We start from the raw sequence: 19,000 nt of genomic DNA, 5'->3' as shown, positions 1-19,000 counted from the left end.
TAAAGATGGAAACAGGAAACCTATCTTGCCTCAGAGAAAATCCCCAAAGGAAAGATAGCCCCCCACAAATATTGACGGTGAGAGGAGGGGAAAATAACATATGCAGAAATGAAATCAGATTTTAGCATAGGAGGCCAGTCTAGCTTGATAGATAGGACAGGAAAGGATACTGTGCGGTCAGTATAAAAACTACAAAACAATCCACACAGAGTTTACAAAATCTCCACACCTGACTAAAGGTTTGGAGAGTAAATCTGCTTCCCAGAGCTTCCAGCTAACAGAAATAATCCATACTGACAAGCTGGACAAATATAGAATGCACAGAACAATAAGTCCACAACATGTGGACTGAAATGAGCAAAGCCAGAACTTATCTTTGCAGAACAGGTCAGGAAACCAGGAGAATCCAAGCAGAGATGTGAATCCAGCCAGGAAACATTGACAAGTGGCACAGGCTGAAGAAAGAGCCAGACTTAAATAGCGGAGCAGAAGAGACGATAAGTGGAGGCAGCTGATGACAGCTAACTCCAAGGAGCAGTCATACCACTAGAAACCACAAGAGGGAGCCCAATGGCAGAACTCACAAAAGTGCCACTTACAACCACCGGAGGGAGCCCAAGAGCGGAATTCACAACAGGCGGCGCCCAGTGGCTGAAAAAATAATTAATAATAAAAAAGATATTAAAGTTAAAAAAAATTAATTTTGTATTATAAATAATTGTTTATATAAACAATCATTTTTATTGCAAAAAAACAAATTGCAGCACCTTTCCTTTAACAAACTACAAAGAGTTTGGATTGCCTCACGGCCTCTTCTTTTGATACCTACAACTTAAGCATGTATATCTAACTCAGTTTAGCGCTGCAGCGCCGGATATACTGAAAAAAATATCTACTAGATTCAATAGCAGCAGCAAAATACACGACCTGCTTAATTTCAAACGTCTATCAGAAACTCTCACTGTCTTGCATGGGAGACCATCCCCTGGCAGCTAAGGAAACAGATGTGAGGTTTATTAGTTTTGAATCCCCGATGGCTGTAGGTCTTTCGCAAACATTGTATCAAGCTCGCAAACCTATTGCACAACACTGGCCAGACGCTCAACCACCAACAGTTAATGAGTTAATAAATAAGCAAAACAATATAATTGTTTATTGGGGATCCTGGTTGAATGTTCCAGGCCTACCATCTGGAGTACTCCTGAGAGATAACATATGGCAATTTCTGGCTTCATGAACACTTGTAGTATCATCAATCCAGGTTTAATGATCTAAGTAGGATGAGTACACATGCAAACTCATTATGAAACTGAATGGCAGATATTCTAATGTATATAAAACATTAAAAAATAATAGTATGAATACAGATTTATCTGGAGTGCTATAAAGGGAGGGGGGTTGTATTAGTTTGAATGGAAAAAAAAAATCGAATCCTTGGAAGAAGATGACAACTTTATTGCATTTTCTGTATAACAATAACATATAATGATACCATGTAACATTGAAAATATATTTATTCTGCTGATGTCTCTTTGTAAAAACTATTGTCTAATTTCCTTAATAAAAATGATCTAATAAAAAAAGTATGTCTTACAGGCCAAGAAATATAGTAAGTTCTAAAGTAATTTCCCTTTCTCATTCAATTATACATCTGTCTGTTGTATGTTTTTGTACAATTTGTCAATAACATATATAGTTTCTGAGTTATTTTTGATGGTCAACAAAACACTATTTTCCAGTAATTCATTTTTCACACTTTGGGTATGATAATGTCTTCTCCTCTGTGTGGGATTTTGACTTCTCATTCCTCATGTTTGGTCCTGTCAAAATAAAAACATTTCTATAAACCTCCCATGCTGGAACAATTCCAACGGTGTCAACACTTGCATTTCGAGGGCTCAGGTTTTTATGTCATATGAGCACTGCATCCAATTAGCGGTGGCTTCACTGTTTTCACCTTCATACAAATCGAACAATAAGAGGAAGCCAAAGAGAAGTCACAGCCCTGGCTTCCTGTTCATGTTCAATACGTCTGAGGGCGGGGACAGTGAAGCTGGGGCTGATTGGGCACAGGGATTGTGTGATGCAACAACCTCATATGAGCGCCAAGAACGCGAGTGACAATACCACTGTAACAGCACCGGCGCGGAAGGTGAATATGAATTTTTTATTTTAACAATGCCAAACATGATGACAATTCCATTAAGAAAGTATCATTTCCATTTAAAACATCTCCCACATTAAGAACATGAAAAAGGCTTCTACCCTGTGTGGGTTCTCTGGTGGTTGTCAAGAACCGATTTCCGGTTAAAACATTTCCCACATTCTGAACATGAAAAAGGCTTCTCCCCTGTGTGAATTCTCTGGTGGTGATCAAGATGCTCTTTACGGGTAAAACATTTCCCACATTGTGAACATGAAAAAGGCTTCTCCCCTGTGTGGGTTCTCTGGTGGTGATCAAGATGCCCTTTCTGTTTGAAATATTTCCCACATTGTGAACAGAAAAAAGGCTTCTCCCCTGTGTGAGTTCTTTGGTGTATAACAAGAGGTGATTTCTTGTTAAAACATTTCCCACATTCTGAACATGAAAAAGGCTTCTTATCTGTGTGAGTTCTCTGGTGTGTAACAAAATATGATTTCTGGCTAAAACATTTCCCACATTCTGAACATGAAAAAGGCTTCTCCCCTGTGTGAATTCTCTGGTGCTTAAGCAAATCTGATTTCTGGTTAAAATATTTCCCACATTGTGAACAGGAAAAAGGCTTCTCTCCTGTGTGAGTTCTTTGGTGTATAACAAGAAGTGATTTCTTGTGAAAACATTTCCCACATTCTGAACAGGAAAAAGGCTTTTCCCCTGTGTGAGTTCTTTGGTGTATAACAAGAGGTGATTTCTTGTTAAAACATTTCCCACATTCTGAACAGGAAAAAGGCTTTTCCCCTGTGTGAGTTCTTTGGTGTATAACAAGATGTGATTTCTGCTTAAAACATTTTCCACATTCTGAACAGGAAAAAGGCTTCTCCCCTGTGTGAGTTCTTTGGTGCTTAAGCAAATCTGATTTATGGTTAAAACATTTCCCACATTCTGAACATGAAAAAGGCTTCTCCCCTGTGTGAGTTCTCTGGTGCTTAAGCAAATCTGATTTCTGGTTAAAACATTTCCCACATTCTGAACAGGAAAAAGGCTTCTCCCCGGTATGAGTTCTGTGGTGTATAACAAGATGTGATTTTGTGTTAAAACATTTCCCACATTCTGAACAGGAAAAAAGCTTCTCCCCTGTGTGAGTTCTTAGGTGTATAACAAGGTGTGATTTCTGATTAAAACATTTCCCACATTTTGAACAGGAAAAAGGCTTCTCCCCTGTGTGAATTGTCTGGTGCGTAAGCAAACCTGATTTATGGTAAAAACATTTCCCACATTCTGAACAGGAAAAAGGCTTCTCCCCTGTGTGAGTTTTTTGGTGTATAACAAGAGATGATTTTTTGTTAAAACATTTCCCACATTCTGAACAGGAAAAAGGCTTCTCCCCTGTGTGAGTTCTTTGGTGTATAACAAGAGGTGATTTCTTGTTAAAACATTTCCCACATTCTGAACAAGAAAAAGGCTTCTCCCCTGTATGAGTTCTTTGGTGTATAACAAGAGATGATTTCTTGTGAAAACATTTCCCACATCCTGAACAGGAAAAAGGCTTCTCCCCTGTGTGAGTTCTCTGGTGCTTAAGCAAGTCTGATTCTTTGTTAAAACATTTCCCACATTCTGAACATGAAAAAGGATTCTCCCCTATGTGAGTTCTCTGGTGTTTAACAAAATCTGATTTCTGGTTAAAACATTTCCCACATTGTGAACAAGAAAATCTATTCTCCGCTGTGTGAATTATTTTATGTTTAAGAAAAGACTTTTCAAGGGGAAAGCTATTTCCATATTCTGAAGGTGAAAACGGCTTCTTTAATTTAGGAGCAGTTCGTTTTTTAATGCTAATTTTGTGACTTTGATTTTCTTTAGTAGTTGGTAATGAATCAGAAGGCAGGACCTGTTTCAAAGGATCAGATGACAGATCTTTGCTGTGAAGGGATGATGGTATATCTGGAGTGATGGCATTCACTTCAGTTGTGACCTGTGTGATCTCAAGATCATCTGATTTAAAAAGTGAAGATGTCAGCTGTCCCTCTGATCTCCTGGTACAGTAATCTGCTAAGAATAAAATCAATTATTATTTTTCAATGAAATATCCTCAAACTTAATATTTTTGAACAGTTCTACTTAAAGTGTCATTAAAAATGGCAAGTTATGTAAAAAATTTCAATTATTCACCAACAAAGTGACAGTTCACAGTCTAATAGGAAACCTCATGGCATGAACCAGTGGAGCGTGGTGTTCAACTGTTTGTTCATTCTGCCTCCCAAATGTGGAATAAAAAGCCAAACAATGTTATGTAGACAAAAATAATACCAATGAAAAGTTCTACTCATCTTACAAAAAACAAGTCGCCCCTCAGGTCCATCATCTGTCAATGGAAAAACAGAGGTTTCTACATTATTAGTGGCCTGAAATGTAACATGGCTTCCATAAACCAATCTAGCAAAATCCACTCTCGCAAAGTCAAATTTCCCCCTCACTTCTGAGTCTTGCTGTGTGCCCAAACCACATTTAGCATCCATGTATTTGGCATTACTATAGCGAGAAGAACCTACTTAATTTATGGTGTGTCTTCTGGAGCACAATCTGGGCACTATGTGTTGGGTAATAAAATGGTATATTTTAAATTTTTACTCTCCAAAATCCACTGCGCTCTAATTACAGGAAAGTGGCTGTGGAGTCAAAATTGTCACTACTCCTATAGATTAATTCACTGACGGTTATACTATTTAAAATGGTGTCACTTTATGTGGATTTCTAGTGCTCTGGTTTTCTGACATTTTGTCATATTAGGGCTTCTACAAATGCTGTGTCCCATCATCTCAGGGATCTGCTCCTATGATGTCTGCTTATTTATTCTGTAGGCGGTGCTAGTAATGGAGGAGACATCAGAACCAGTTCTGGGGGCGCAGACTGTCGAGCCACCAAGTTTAAGTTGCCTGCAACTTGTGATACAATCCATTCTGGCAGGGTACCATCCATTCTGGCAGTTTGGATGTGCACGCTGTCCAGCTACAGTAATCTTCTCCCTACTTCAGCCAACTGGAAAGCACCGCACCCCACTAAAGCATATTGCCAGAAGCTGCAAGATACAGGCTTGTTCTCCTCTGGTTCAGTACTGTGTACTCAGCTCCCAGCTTGTATATTTGTTTCCTGTTGTGACCCTGGCCTGTTTACTGACTACTAGTGATGAACGAATATACTCGTTATTTCTCGAGCATGCACGGGGGTCCTCCGAGTATTTTTTAGTGCTCGGAGATTTAATTTTCATCGCTGCAGCTGAATGATTTACATCTGTTTGCCAGCATATGTATATGTGGGGGTTGCCAGGTTGCTAGGGAATCCCAACATGTAATCAATCTGACTAAGAGATGTAAATTATTCAGCTGAGGTGAGAAAAACTAAATCTCCGACCACTAAAAAATACTCGGAGGACCCCCGAGCATGTTCGAGAAATCTCGAGTAACGAGTATATTTGCTCATCACTACTGACTACTCTTGTGTCCTGATTTTGTATTTTCTCTTCCCTCACGGTTGTAGCCAGACTACCTGACTATTCTTCTATCAATCTCATACTACAGAAAAGCAAGTATCAATGTGGCCCAAGCCTAGGGGTCTGGGTCTAAGTCCAGATGTGAAGGGGTTAAAGAAGTTAAAGGATGATGTTCAAAACTGTAACTATATAACACATCTACTGAAATAATCAAGCTGAACAGTCTTTTTAAGTATAAAAAAAGAGTAACTAATGGTAAAACCTCTTCAGGTAATTAAAGTATGGGTCTCAGTGTCTCATAGCAATATAAACTATCGTAAAGGTCAATATTTTTTACTAGATGGTGGCCCGATTCTAACGCATCGGGTATTCTAGAATATGTATGTATGTATATAGCAGCCACATAGTATATAGCAGAGGCCACGCAGTATATAGCAAAGCATATATAGACACCTATCCATTACTAACCCCATAGTAATATTGTATAAAACACAGACACCCAGAATAAAGTCCTTTATGGAATCAAAATTCACCATACTTACTGAACGCCTAATCCCTGACTCCCTCGTCTTGTGCAAACAATCAAAAATAATATACCAACATATAATATTATCCTGTCCACCATAGTCCATTTAATACCGAGTGTCCCACGGCGATCTCACGTGTAGAACACTCACATCAGGAGATATGACTGCTCTACCCGGCCTCCGGCGATATACGGACAGGAGGTAATCGTTCCCGCAGTGTATCACTGCACTGCTGTGAGAGTTCACTGGAGTTCATCAGCTCTGATGCTCTTGCAGCGCCCCAGAGTCCTGGTCGTTGCAGTAATGTCGCTCTGCCACTAAGGGGAGCAATGTTATGTCTGATTGCAGCCTGGGAGAGCTCCAGGGAGGACCTGTCAGAACTGGGAACCTGGCAGGTACCTAGCAGAAAGGACGAATTGTTACGGGACCGCGCCAGCACTACCTTGCGGCGGTATCTCAAGAAAGGACACGAAGAGAAGGATATTGTGGAGAAGTGAGAAGTGGGATCATAGTACGAAGGAGATAGAACCAGAAGGAGTCGTGCCCCGAGATTGGCAACATCCTTCTGCGGCATCGAGGAAGTAACAGACTCCACGCATTACTTCAACAGTGGCAGGACAGTTAATTACAGGTTGGCTGTTTGACTTAAATCACCTAAAAGGACATAGGAGGCAATCGTGGGAGAGGGGCGTCGCTAGGGTCCCAGAATAACTCCAGGCCTACCTGTCATAAAGGTGCGTCCTAGCCATATTATCTGGGGGACGGAGAGAGAGAAGGAACAGATACGACAGTTGTGAGGACTATCCCATGGTGCTCATCAGGGAAGGACTACAACACACAGGCGCTAGAAGGTAGACACTGATTCCCACCTGCAAAGGGAACTCTGTATGTGCCTTCGGACCGGCCGGTCTCAGCCAGCCCCGTTAGCAGTGCTCTGACTGCGGACCCCGAAGCCTTCAGTAAAGGTAAAGAGACTACAACCCTGTGTCCTCGTTATTCCTCACACCTTGCACCACGCACCATCACCTTTCATTGGATGCCCCTTAGCAGGGTCACGGACCGGGTCTAGCCACCGTGACAACCCCAGATCGAGTACCCCGTGGCCCTGTGTCTGGGGGCGCTCCAACTTGGCGTCACGAACAGGATGTACTTAAGCCTGAAGAATCAGGTAATGTGTGCCTTGGAACTGTGATTGAACTGTGACTTATTGCAAAGACTGTGTATCGCTATTTGCCGCCAAAAATCCGCCACTGCCGCACCGTGTGGAGTTCGAAGGAAGGAGTCATAGCTTCGTGGGTGGAGCCGGCTGGAAAAGAGCGCGGAGCGGAAGACGCGGTAAGGTGCCGATCCCAGAAGAAGAGCCTCGACCCAGGCGCCGATCCCGGAAGGAGAACCCCGACAGGTTAGCAAGGGGGGAAGAACGGCCATGTCGGATCCCGGAGGAGGCGGCCACAGCTGCAGACTCGGGAGCACTTCCAGATTCCGTGGTAGACGCAGCCACGGGTCTGGTATCACCGCCGGATGCCGCGGGGCTTACCGTTCCCATCAACCAGCCGGATACTTCCGCTGCTACAACAGCCATAATGCCCTTCTCTATGCCGTACCTACCAGGAGCCGCCTGGCTCCCGCGATACTTCGGAGAAGCCCATACGTTAACTGACTTTAAAGAGGTGATTTGTAGCCTGCTCGAGTTTTATCCCTTGACGGAGCCTCAGAAAGTTCATATGATAACCGGCCAACTCTTTGGAGCGGCATTGAGGGAAGTGAAGTCCTGGCCCGTTGCAGACAAGAAAACTGCACAACAGGTATTTGCAAAGCTTAAAACCACCTTTGACACCCGCACCGCTACGGAAATTAAATTGACGTTCTATGGGTGCAAGCAGAGGCCGCAGGATAGCTTACGGGACTATGCCCTTAATCTTCAGGAGGCGCTGCGGGCCATCAAGCAAAGTGACCCAAACAGCATGCAAGATGAAGATAAACTCCTGAAGGAGCGGTTCATCGAGGGGCTCCTGTGCAGTAACCAAAGGGCCCAGCTACACTTCCTGGCCATGCAGAATCCAGACCTGACTTTTGCGCAATTCAAAGATAAAACCATCCAGGCCCTACCAGAGCGACAGCCCAGCCGCGCCACACTTCCCAGGCGTCAAGCCCTCACGTACCACCAGGAGGTGGCGCCGGACGCACCCGTCTCCGCCGAGGCCCAGATCTTGGAAGACGACTCCTCTGCAGGACTGCGCCTCCAGGTACAGGAACTGACCAGGAACGTTGCTGCCCTAGCCCGGACCATCCAGTCCCTACAGGAGGTCCCCAAGGAGAAGATCCAGCTGGCTTCCAGACCGGAAGATGTCCCCTGGCAGCGACCAAGGAGAGTTCCATCGACCAGAGGCAGAGACGACGATCGCTTTCATCGGGATGGACGACCTATCTACTGCCGCTGCCACCAGGTGGGCCATCTTGCAAGGTACTGTCAGTTAAATGAGCAACCCCTGGGGCCAAGGGCCGACCCCCAGGAGTAGAACGCCCAGGCCTGCAAAATTGGAGAGCCAAATACATCGGGGGCGACCAGTTCTCCCCATCGTGATCGACGGTATCCCCATGAACGCTTTGCTGGACACCGGTTCCCAGGTGACAACTATGCCCTACATTCTTCATAGACGTTATTGGGAGGACACCGACATTACCCGTGCCCCCGATGATTTTACCATAATAGCTAGTAATGGCCAGCCGCTGCCGCAAGTGGGGTATAAAGAGGTCACTATTAAGGTGGGGCGGGTAGAATTGGAGGCCCAGGGAATTGTCATTATTGATATTGACCGACGCGAATGTAACCCCATGATGACCATCGGTACTAATGTCATAGAAAATTGTCTTGCAGAACTTATTGTCTTGTTACAGCAAGTAGCAGAGACAGCTGGTTACAGTGAACAACGTGCCTTGCAGAAAGAAATCAGAGCCCTAATGCGGAGACAGCAGGTGGAGCTGACTGGTGGTAAAATTGGCCGGGTCACAGTGAGTGATTCGAACCCTATTGCAATACCCCCCAGGAGTGAAATGTTAATATGGTGTCGGGCAGCCATAGGCCTCGGGGGTAAAGACTATCAGGCCCTGGTAGAACCCGTGTATTCGGATAATAGGCCCACCCTCCTGACAGCCAGAGGGGTGGTTGACGTCCGCAAGGGGAGAGTGCCGGTACATGTTCTTAACTGCGGGGAGGAGGAAGTCCACCTAACCAAATATATCACACTTGCCAAGCTGTTTACTGTTAATAATAGCGTGATACAGGCACCCGGGCCCTTGGCTCCGTCCAAGTCGGCGGAGGACAACGGCTCTGCAGAGCAATCAAAACATTGGTGTCAAGAATTACATGTGGGCACTGATGCTACTCCATCTCACCAGATACAGGGGGCCTACAGGGTGGTTCACGAGTATGAGCGGGTATTCAGCAAACACCCCCTTGATTTCGGGTGGGTAAAAGGGATTCAACATCACATCCCCACAGGAGATCACCCACCCGTAAAAGAAAGATACCGTCCTGTACCCCCAGCTCATTATCAGTGTGCCAAGAACATGGTGCGAGAGATGAAGGAGGCTGGGGTAGTGAGAGACAGCTGTAGCCCCTGGGCAGCTCCATTAGTCCTCGTTAGGAAGAAAGATGGCACCATGAGGATGTGTGTGGATTATAGGCAATTAAACCGCATTACACATAATGACGCATACCCCCTGCCTAGGATAGAGGAGTCCTTGGCTGCGTTAAAGTCTGCTAATTACTTCTCTACCTTAGATCTCACCAGTGGGTATTGGCAGGTTCCCGTGGCAGAGGCGGACAAGGAAAAGACAGCCTTCACGACGCCGATGGGTCTCTGCGAGTTCAACTACATGCCCTTCGGATTGTGTAACTCCCCGGGGACGTTCCAGAGGATGATGGAGTGCTGTTTGGGACACAAGAACTTTGAGACCGTGCTGCTATATCTGGACAATGTCATTGTCTTCTCTAAGACCTATGTAGACCATTTGAAGCACCTGGCCGAGGTATTTGAAGCGCTGTTCAACTTTGGCTTAAAGGTGAAACCGTCCAAATGGCATCTGCTAAAACCCAAAGTACAGTACCTGGGTCATGTGGTGAGTGCCGAAGGAGTGGCCCCAGACCCCGACAAGGTCACGGTGATCAAGGACTGGCCGCAGCCCGGTAACCTTCATGAAGTCCGGCAGTTCCTTGGGTTGGTGGGCTACTACCGGAGGTTTATCAAGGACTTCACCAAGAAGGCCGCGCCGTTGAAAGACCTGTTGGTGGGCCAGCCCAAGAAACCCAAGGGTAAGAATACCCCTTTGGATTGGAACGACGGACTGGAAGGATCGTTCACTTGCTTAAAATCGGCACTGATGGGAGAAGAAGTGCTAGCCTATCCTGAATACGACCAACCGTTTGTATTGTATACGGATGCCAGCAACGTGGGGGTGGGAGCTGTGCTGTCCCAGGTCCAGAAGGGCAAGGAACGAGTAATCGCTTACGCCAGCTGGAAGCTTCGCCCCACTGAAAGGAACCCGGACAACTACAGTTCCTTTAAGCTGGAGTTCCTCGCCGTCGTTTGGGCCGTGACAGAGAGGTTCAAGCACTATCTGGCCTCAGCAAAATTCACCGTCTTCACGGATAATAATCCACTAACGCACTTGGACACAGCGAAACTCGGTGCCTTGGAGCAGCGGTGGATGGCCCGGTTGTCCAATTACGACTTCACAATCAAGTACCGGGCGGGGCACAAGAATGCGAATGCCGATGCATTGTCCCGAATGCCTCACCTGCCCGAAACGGAGGAAGATCCAGAAGCATTTGAAGAAGTAGAGCTGCCCGACTTCCATCGCCCCAAGGCAACTCAGTGTTCCCATCAGGTGGAGAAAAGGCGCAGAAACAAACAGGGCGCCCCGTTGAATCCCCTGCCCCACCACGGGTGGACAGAGAACCAGGATGGTGACCCTGCGGAACATCGGGTGAAAGAGCTCCTGACGCAGGCAGGTTTGCATCCCGGCCCGGATGATCCACCGGAGGCATTACAGTTGTGGAAGGAGAGGGGAAAACTGTTTATTCACGATGGCAAGCTGTGCCGAAGGAGCATCGACCCCCGCACTCACGAATTGGTATGGCAGATCGTGGTCCCAAGACAAGATGTGCCAATGGTCCTGGGAGTGTACCACGATGGGGCAGGACACTTCGGATGGAAGAAGCTGGAGAGGCTACTCCGTGGGAGGTTCTACTGGATCGGCATGAAGAAAGCCACAGAGAAGTGGTGTCAAGAGTGTGGCCCCTGTAGCCTACGCCAGAAGGATCGTGACAGCCAACGGGCTCCCTTGCAGCCCATCATCACCAAACGACCGCTCGAGATGGTCGCGCTGGATCACGTAAAGCTAACACCTAGCCGGTCAGGTTAGAGCTACGCTCTCACCATTGTGGACCACTATTCCAGATTCCTGGTAGTCGTACCAGTCAAAGGTCTAACGGCTAGACGGCTGCCAAAACCTTCCAGCAGTACTTCTGTAGACCCCATGGGTACCCAGAGAAGGTGTTGACCGATCAGGGGCCAGCATTTGAAGCGGAGGGGTTCCAGGAGTTCTGCAATTTGTACGGGTGTAAGAAGATCAGAACCACGCCATACCATCCACAGACCAACGGGATGTGTGAGAAGATGAGCCAAGTGGTGATCGACTTACTGAAGACCTTACCTGTAGAGGAGCGGAACTTGTGGCCCACAAAGTTACCAGACTTGGTAGATCTGTACAACCACATCCCGGTGAATTCCACCAACTGCACCCCAGCGTACCTGATGCGAGGAAGGTCTAGCAAGTTACCCATCGATCTGGACATGGGGGTCCTGACCCCCGAAGATATATCGCCAGATGCGGATTGGGATACCGAGAGGCAGCAAAGGTACCGCAAAGTACAGGAATGTGTAGAAAGGAATCTCGCTCAAGCCAGACAAAAGCAAGAAAGGGACTACAACCAGTATGCTCCCGCGGCTCCATTGTCACCTGGTGAGCAGGTACTAAAACGAAAGAGGAAACTACACAAGCTTGATGATCAATGGGAAGCGGAACCGTATACCATTCTGTCCTCCGATTTCGACAATACGAAGGTCTGTCTCATCAGTAAAGACGGAGGGGAGACCTCAACGGCCATATCCAGAGACCACCTGAAAATATGCCCTGATAAGCTGAAAGATGGGGAAACAGATCCCAGGACTTCTCCGCCCGTGGAAGAGGAGAAGATGATACACACTGTTCTTGGCAATGTTCCCCAGTCCTGGACTCAAATAAATCAGGCCATTGTGGTACCTGTCTTAACGTTTCGTCAACTGAGACCGCCAGAACTAAATGTGGTGCCAGGGTATCTGGACCCGCAAGCGCTGCCGACCCCACCAGAAGATGCGATGCCAACGGTCGAACCAGCAGGCCCTCCCTCTGCCATCGGTGAATCTGCCATGCCCACCACTAGTAGTGGCAGCACTGAGAATTCCAGCATGCCAGTGCTGCCCAGACTCACTAGAAGTGTAGCTAGAAGACAGTGCACTACACCAGCAATAGAAAGCGTAGCGGACCCGGTTAGGCCAATAGCCACCCCTGCACTGCGAAGGTCTACGCATAGCACCCAGAATCAGACTCCACTTCGCTATAAAACGTGGAGATATTAACAATAGTTGCTATTTGGTTGAAAATACTTGCGTAAATATTTGTGTTAAAGGTTTAAAAATGGACAATGGCGTGATGGACAGTGAATCACTCCAAAACTTTCACAGGAGCCCCTTTGTTTACCCGGGGTCCCTGCTGTTCAATGGTTGCACCTACTGAACTGGGAGTCAGGGACTGTGCATGACCAATCTTTTGCAACGTTCAAGCGTCCTTACCTTCCATAATGGAAGATGCTGTTATATTTACTTGTTCATAGTATGTACAAATTTTGTGTGTTTTCTATTAACATGTATTGTTGTTCTTCATTTCCCAGTCCGGGAGTACTGGATTTAGCCGGTAGGGGGGGGGGGGGGGGAGGGAGTGCAGCGCCCCAGAGTCCTGGTCATTGCAGTAACGTCGCTCTGCCACTAAGGGGAGCGATGTTATGTCTGATTGCACTAAAGGAGTTCACCTGACCAGGTATCACAGTCACACATTACACTTCACACTCCGGCCACCAGGGGGAGCAAAAGGCACTATGTACTAGGCCACTCCTCACACTGGTAAAACTGTGGGTTGGATAGGAAGTTAGTGAGAACGCAGCCTGGGAGAGCTTCGGGGAGGACCTGTCAGAACTGGGAACCTGGCAGGTACCTAGCAGAAAGGACGGATTGTTACGGGACCGCGCCTTCACTACCTTGCGGCGGTATCTCAAGAAAGGACACGAAGAGAAGGATATTGTGGAGAAGTGAGAAGTGGGATCATAGTACGAAGGAGATAGAACCAGAAGGAGTCGTGCCCCGAGATTGGCAACATCCTTCTGAGGCGTGTAGCCGGTGGCCGGAGCACAGAGGAAGTAACAGACTCCACGCATTACTTCAACAGTGGCAGGACAGTTAATTACAGGTTGGCTGTCTGACTTAAATCACCTAAAAGGACATAGGAGGCAATCGTGGGAGAGGGGCGTCGCTAGGGTCCCAGAATAACTCCAGGCCTACCTGTCATAAAGGTGCATCCTAGCCATATTATCTGAAGGACGGAGAGAGAGAAGGAACAGATACGACAGTTGTGAGGACTATCCCGTGGTGCTCAGCAGGGAAGGACTACAACACACAGGCGCTAGAAGGTAGACACTGATTCCCACCTGCAAAGGGAACTCTGGATGTGCCTTCGGACCGGCCGGTCTCAGCCAGCCCGTTAGCAGTGCTCTGGACTGCGGACCCCGAAGCCTTCAGTAAAGGTAAAGAGACTACAACCCTGTGTCCTCGTTATTCCTCGCACCTTGCACCACGCACCATCACCTTTCATTGGATGCCCCTTAGCAGGGTCACGGACCGGGTCTAGCCACTGTGACAACCCCGGATCAAGTACCCCGTGGCCCTGTGTCTGGGGGCGCTCCACTCTCACTTACAGAACTACCGCTGTGTGAGAACATTCGCATGCAGCAATGCCGTAAGTGAGAGCACCCGAGCTTATCAGCTGATGAACTCCATTGAACTCCACAGGGGCTCAGTGATACACTGCAAGAGTGATTACCTCCTGTCAAAAGGCATAGCCGGATGGGAGTAGTAGTCCTATCAAATGATGCCTGGGTACACACGTCGCATGAGTACACACACAGACAGACACACACACACACACACACACACACATGTTCTCCGCCCACAAACTCTTCCTCCTTCTGACATCATTTCCGTTTGACAATTTGCAGCCTTTTTGTCAGAAAACCTGCAGCAAATCCACAAATCATTCATACCTGCATTTTTGCTGCAGATTTGACTGACTCAATTGATGTCAATGAGTCAAAAACGCTCTAGAAACACAAAAAGAGTTGACATGCTGCAGAAAATAAAATGTTGCAAATACGGATGGAAATTTACTGATCATGTGCACAACATTTCAGGATTATCATTGAATTACCAAGCTTTAGTATTCTATTGCGTTTTCGGAGCATTTACGCGCGTAAGCGCTTTGTGTGCATAGCTTAACCCTTTTACCCCCAAGAGTGGTTTGCATGTTAATGACCGGGCCAATTTTTACAATTCTGACAACTGTAGTTTTATGAGGTTATACAGTGGGGCAAAAAAGTATTTAGTCAGTCAGCAATAGTGCAAGTTCCACCACTTAAAAAGATGAGAGGCGTCTGTAATTTACATCATAGGTAGACCTCAACTATGAAAGACAAACTGAGAAAAAAAAATCCAGAAAATCACATTGTCTGTTTTTTTTAACATTTTATTTGCATATTATGGTGGAAAATAAGTATTTGGTCAGAAACAAAATTTCATCTCAATACTTTGTAATATATCCTTTGTTGGCAATGACAGAGGTCAAACGTTTTCTGTAAGTCTTCACAAGGTTGCCACACACTGTTGTTGGTATGTTGGCCCATTCCTCCATGCAGATCTCCTCTAGAGCAGTGATGTTTTTGGCTTTTCGCTTGGCAACACGGACTTTCAACTCCCTCCAAAGGTTTTCTATAGGGTTGAGATCTGGAGACTGGCTAGGCCACTCCAGGACCTTGAAATGCTTCTTACGAAGCCACTCCTTTGTTGCCCTGGCGGTGTGCTTTGGATCATTGTCATGTTGAAAGACCCAGCCACGTTTCATCTTCAATGCCCTTGCTGATGGAAGGAGGTTTGCACTCAAAATCTCACGATACATGGCCCCATTCATTCTTTCATGTACCCGGATCAGTCGTCCTGGCCCCTTTGCAGAGAAACAGCCCCAAAGCATGATGTTTCCACCACCATGCTTTACAGTAGGTATGGTGTTTGATGGATGCAACTCAGTATTCTTTTTCCTCCAAACACGACAAGTTGTGTTTCTACCAAACAGTTCCAGTTTGGTTTCATCAGACCATAGGACATTCTCCCAAAACTCCTCTGGATCATCCAAATGCTCTCTAGCAAACTTCAGACGGGCCCGGACATGTACTGGCTTAAGCAGTGGCACTGCAGGATCTGAGTCCATGGTGGCGTAGTGTGTTACTTATGGTAGGCCTTGTTACATTGGTCCCAGCTCTCTTCAGTTCATTCACTAGGTCCCCCCGCGTGGTTCTGGGATTTTTGCTCACCGTTCTTGTGATCATTCTGACCCCACGGGGTGGGATTTTGCGTGGAGCCCCAGATCGAGGGAGATTATCAGTGGTCTTGTATGTCTTCCATTTTCTAATTATTGCTCCCACTGTTGATTTCTTCACTCCAAGCTGGTTGGCTATTGCAGATTCAGTCTTCCCAGCCTGGTGCAGGGCTACAATTTTGTTTCTGGTGTCCTTTGACAGCTCTTTGGTCTTCACCATAGTGGAGTTTGGAATCAGACTGTTTGAGGGTGTGCACAGGTGTCTTTTTATACTGATAACAAGTTTAAACAGGTGCCATTACTACAGGTAATGAGTGGAGGAAAGAGGAGACTCTTAAAGAAGAAGTTACAGGTCTGTGAGAGCCAGAAATCTTGATTGTTTGTTTCTGACCAAATACTTATTTTCCACCATAATATGCACATAACATGTTAAAAAAACAGACAATGTGATTTTCTGGATTTTTTTTTCTCAGTTTGTCTCCCATAGTTGAGGTCTACCTATGATGTAAATTACAGACGCCTCTCATCTTTTTAAGTGGTGGAACTTGCACTATTGCTGACTGACTAAATACTTTTTTGCCCTACTGTAACTCTGGAACGCATCAACGGATCCTGATGATTCTGACAATGTTTTCTCGTGACATATTGTACTTCAAGATAGTGGTAAAATCTCTTTGATATTACCTGCATTTATTTGTGAAAAAACGGAAATTTGGTGAATATTTCGCAATTTTCCAACTTTGAATTTTTATGCCTTAAATCACAGCGATATGTCACACAAAATTCTTAATAAGTAACATTTCCCACATGTCTACTTTACATCAGCACAATTTTGGAACCAAAATTTATTTTTTGTTAGGGAAGTATAAGGATTAAAAGTTGACCAGCAATTTCTCATTTTAACAACACCATTTTTTAGGGACCACATCACAATTGAAGTCACTTTGAAGGGTCTATATCATAGAAAATACCCAAGTGTGACACCATTCTAAAAACTGCACCCCTCAAGGTGCTCAAAACCACATTCAAGAAGTTTATTAACTGTTCAGGTGTTTCACAGGAACTTTTGGAATGTTTAAAAAAAAAATGAACATTTAACTTTTTTCACAAAAGATTTACTTCAGCTCCAATTTGTTTTATTTTACCAATGGTAACAGGAGAAATTGGACCCTAAAAGTTGTTGTAAAATTTGTCCTGATTAAGCGGATACCCCATATGTGCGCATGGCTGAGCTCTGAAGGGAAGGAGCGCCGTTTGACTTTTCAATGCAAAATTGACTTGAATTGAGATGGGACGCCATGTCGCGTTTGGAGAGCCCCTGATGTGCCTAAACATTGAAACCCCCCACAAGTGACACCATTTTGTAAAGTTGACCCCCTAAGAAACTTATCTAGATGCTTGGTGAGCACTTTGACCCACCAAGTGCTTCACAGAAGTTTATAATGTAAAGCTGTAAAAATAAAAAATCATATTTTTTCACAAAAATGATATTTTCACCCCAAATTTTTTATTTTCCCAAGGGTAACAGAAGAAACTGGACCCCAAAAGTTGTTGTGAAATTTGTCCTGAGTACGCTGATCCCCCATATGTGGGGGTAAACGACTGTTTGGGCCCATGGCAGAGCTCGGAAGGGAAGGAGTGCGATTTGACTTTTCATGCAAAATTGACTGGAATTGAGATGGGACGCCATGTCGTGTTTGGAGAGCCCCTGATGTGCCTAAACATTGAAATCCCCCACAAGTGACACCATTTTGTAAAGTAGATCTCCTAAGGAACTTATCTAGATGTGTGGTGAGCACTTTGACCCACCAAGTGCTTCACAGAAGTTTATAATGTAGAGCCGTAAAAATAAAATATATTTTTTCACAAAAATTATTTTTTCACCCGCAATTTTTTATTTCTCTCAAGGGTAACAGAAGAAATTGGACCCCAAAAGTTGTTGTAAAATTTGTCCTGAATATGCTGATACCCATTTGTGGGGGTAAACACTGTTTGAGCGCATGGCAGAGCTCGGAAGGGAAGGAGCGCCGTTTGACTTTTCAAAATTGACTGGAATTGAGATAGGACACCATGTCGCATTTGGAGAGCCCCTGATGTGCCTAAACATTGAAACCCCCCACAATTGACACCATTTTGGAAAGAAGACCCCCCTAAGGAATTTATCTAGATGTGTTGTGAGAACTTTGAACCTCCAAGTGTTTCACTACAGTTTATAACACAGAGCCGTGAAAATAAAAATTCTTTTTTTTTTCCACAAAAATTATTTTTTAGCATTTTACAAATTATTTTTGTATTTTCCCAAGGATAACAGGAGAAATTGGACCCCAAAAGTTGTTGCCAGTTTGTGCTGAGTACGCTGATACTCCATTTGTGGGGGGGAACCACCGTTTGGGCGCATGGCAGAGCTCGGAAGGGAAGGAGCTCCATTTGGAATGCAGACTTAGATGGAATGGTCTGCAGGCGTCATATTGCATTTGCAAAGCCCCTGATGTACCTAAACAGTAGAAACCCCCCATAAGTGACCCCATATTGGAAACTAAACCCCCCAAGGAACTTATCTAGATGTGTTGTGAGAACTTCGCACCCCCAAGTGTTTCACTACAGTTTATAACGCAGAGCCGTGAAAATAAAAAATCTTTTTTTTCCACAAAAATTATTTTTTAGCCCCCTGTTTTGTATTTTCCCAAGGGTAACAGGAGAATTTGGACCCCAAAAGTTGTTGTATAATTTGTCCTGAGATCGCTGATACCTCATCTGTGGGGGGGGAACCACAGTTTGGGCTCATGGCAGAGCTCGGAAGGGAAGGAGCGCCGTTTGAAATGCAGACTTAGATGGAATGGTCTGCAGGCGTCACATTGCGTTTGCAGAGCCCCTGATGTACCTAAACAGTAGAAACCCCCCACAAGTGACCCCATATTGGAAACTAGACCCCCCAAGGTAATTATCTAGATGTGTTGGAGAACTTTAAAATCCCAAGTGTCTCACTACAGTTTATAACGCAGAGCCGTGAAAACATAAAAACATTTTTTTCCACACAAATTATTTTTTATCCCCCAGTTTTGTATTTTCCCAAGGGTAACAGGAGAAATTGGACCCCAAAAGTTA

The 19,000-nt window shown here is 45.5% G+C and overlaps 1 protein-coding gene across 2 annotated transcripts in view; it reads right to left on the bottom strand.

The window, feature by feature from the left end:
• Positions 1-1,433: 1,433 nt before the first annotated feature.
• Positions 1,434-19,000, bottom strand: part of LOC138663594 (zinc finger protein 271-like) — a 31,433-nt gene continuing 13,866 nt past the window's right edge. Inside the window, exon 7 of one of the 2 annotated variants that reach the window (XM_069749854.1) lies at positions 1,434-4,189. In XM_069749854.1, the coding sequence (XP_069605955.1) occupies positions 2,262-4,189 (1,928 nt within the window). In that variant the 3' untranslated portion in view covers positions 1,434-2,261. The remainder of the gene's footprint in view (positions 4,190-19,000) is intronic. The other variant, XM_069749855.1, reaches the window with a different exon arrangement.

The sequence above is a fragment of the Ranitomeya imitator genome, chromosome 2 (genome assembly GCF_032444005.1).
Source record: "Ranitomeya imitator isolate aRanImi1 chromosome 2, aRanImi1.pri, whole genome shotgun sequence".
Lineage (NCBI taxonomy): Eukaryota > Metazoa > Chordata > Amphibia > Anura > Dendrobatidae > Ranitomeya > Ranitomeya imitator.
Note: the sequence above shows the minus strand (reverse complement) of the source record. Positions and strands in the feature narration are given on the sequence as shown.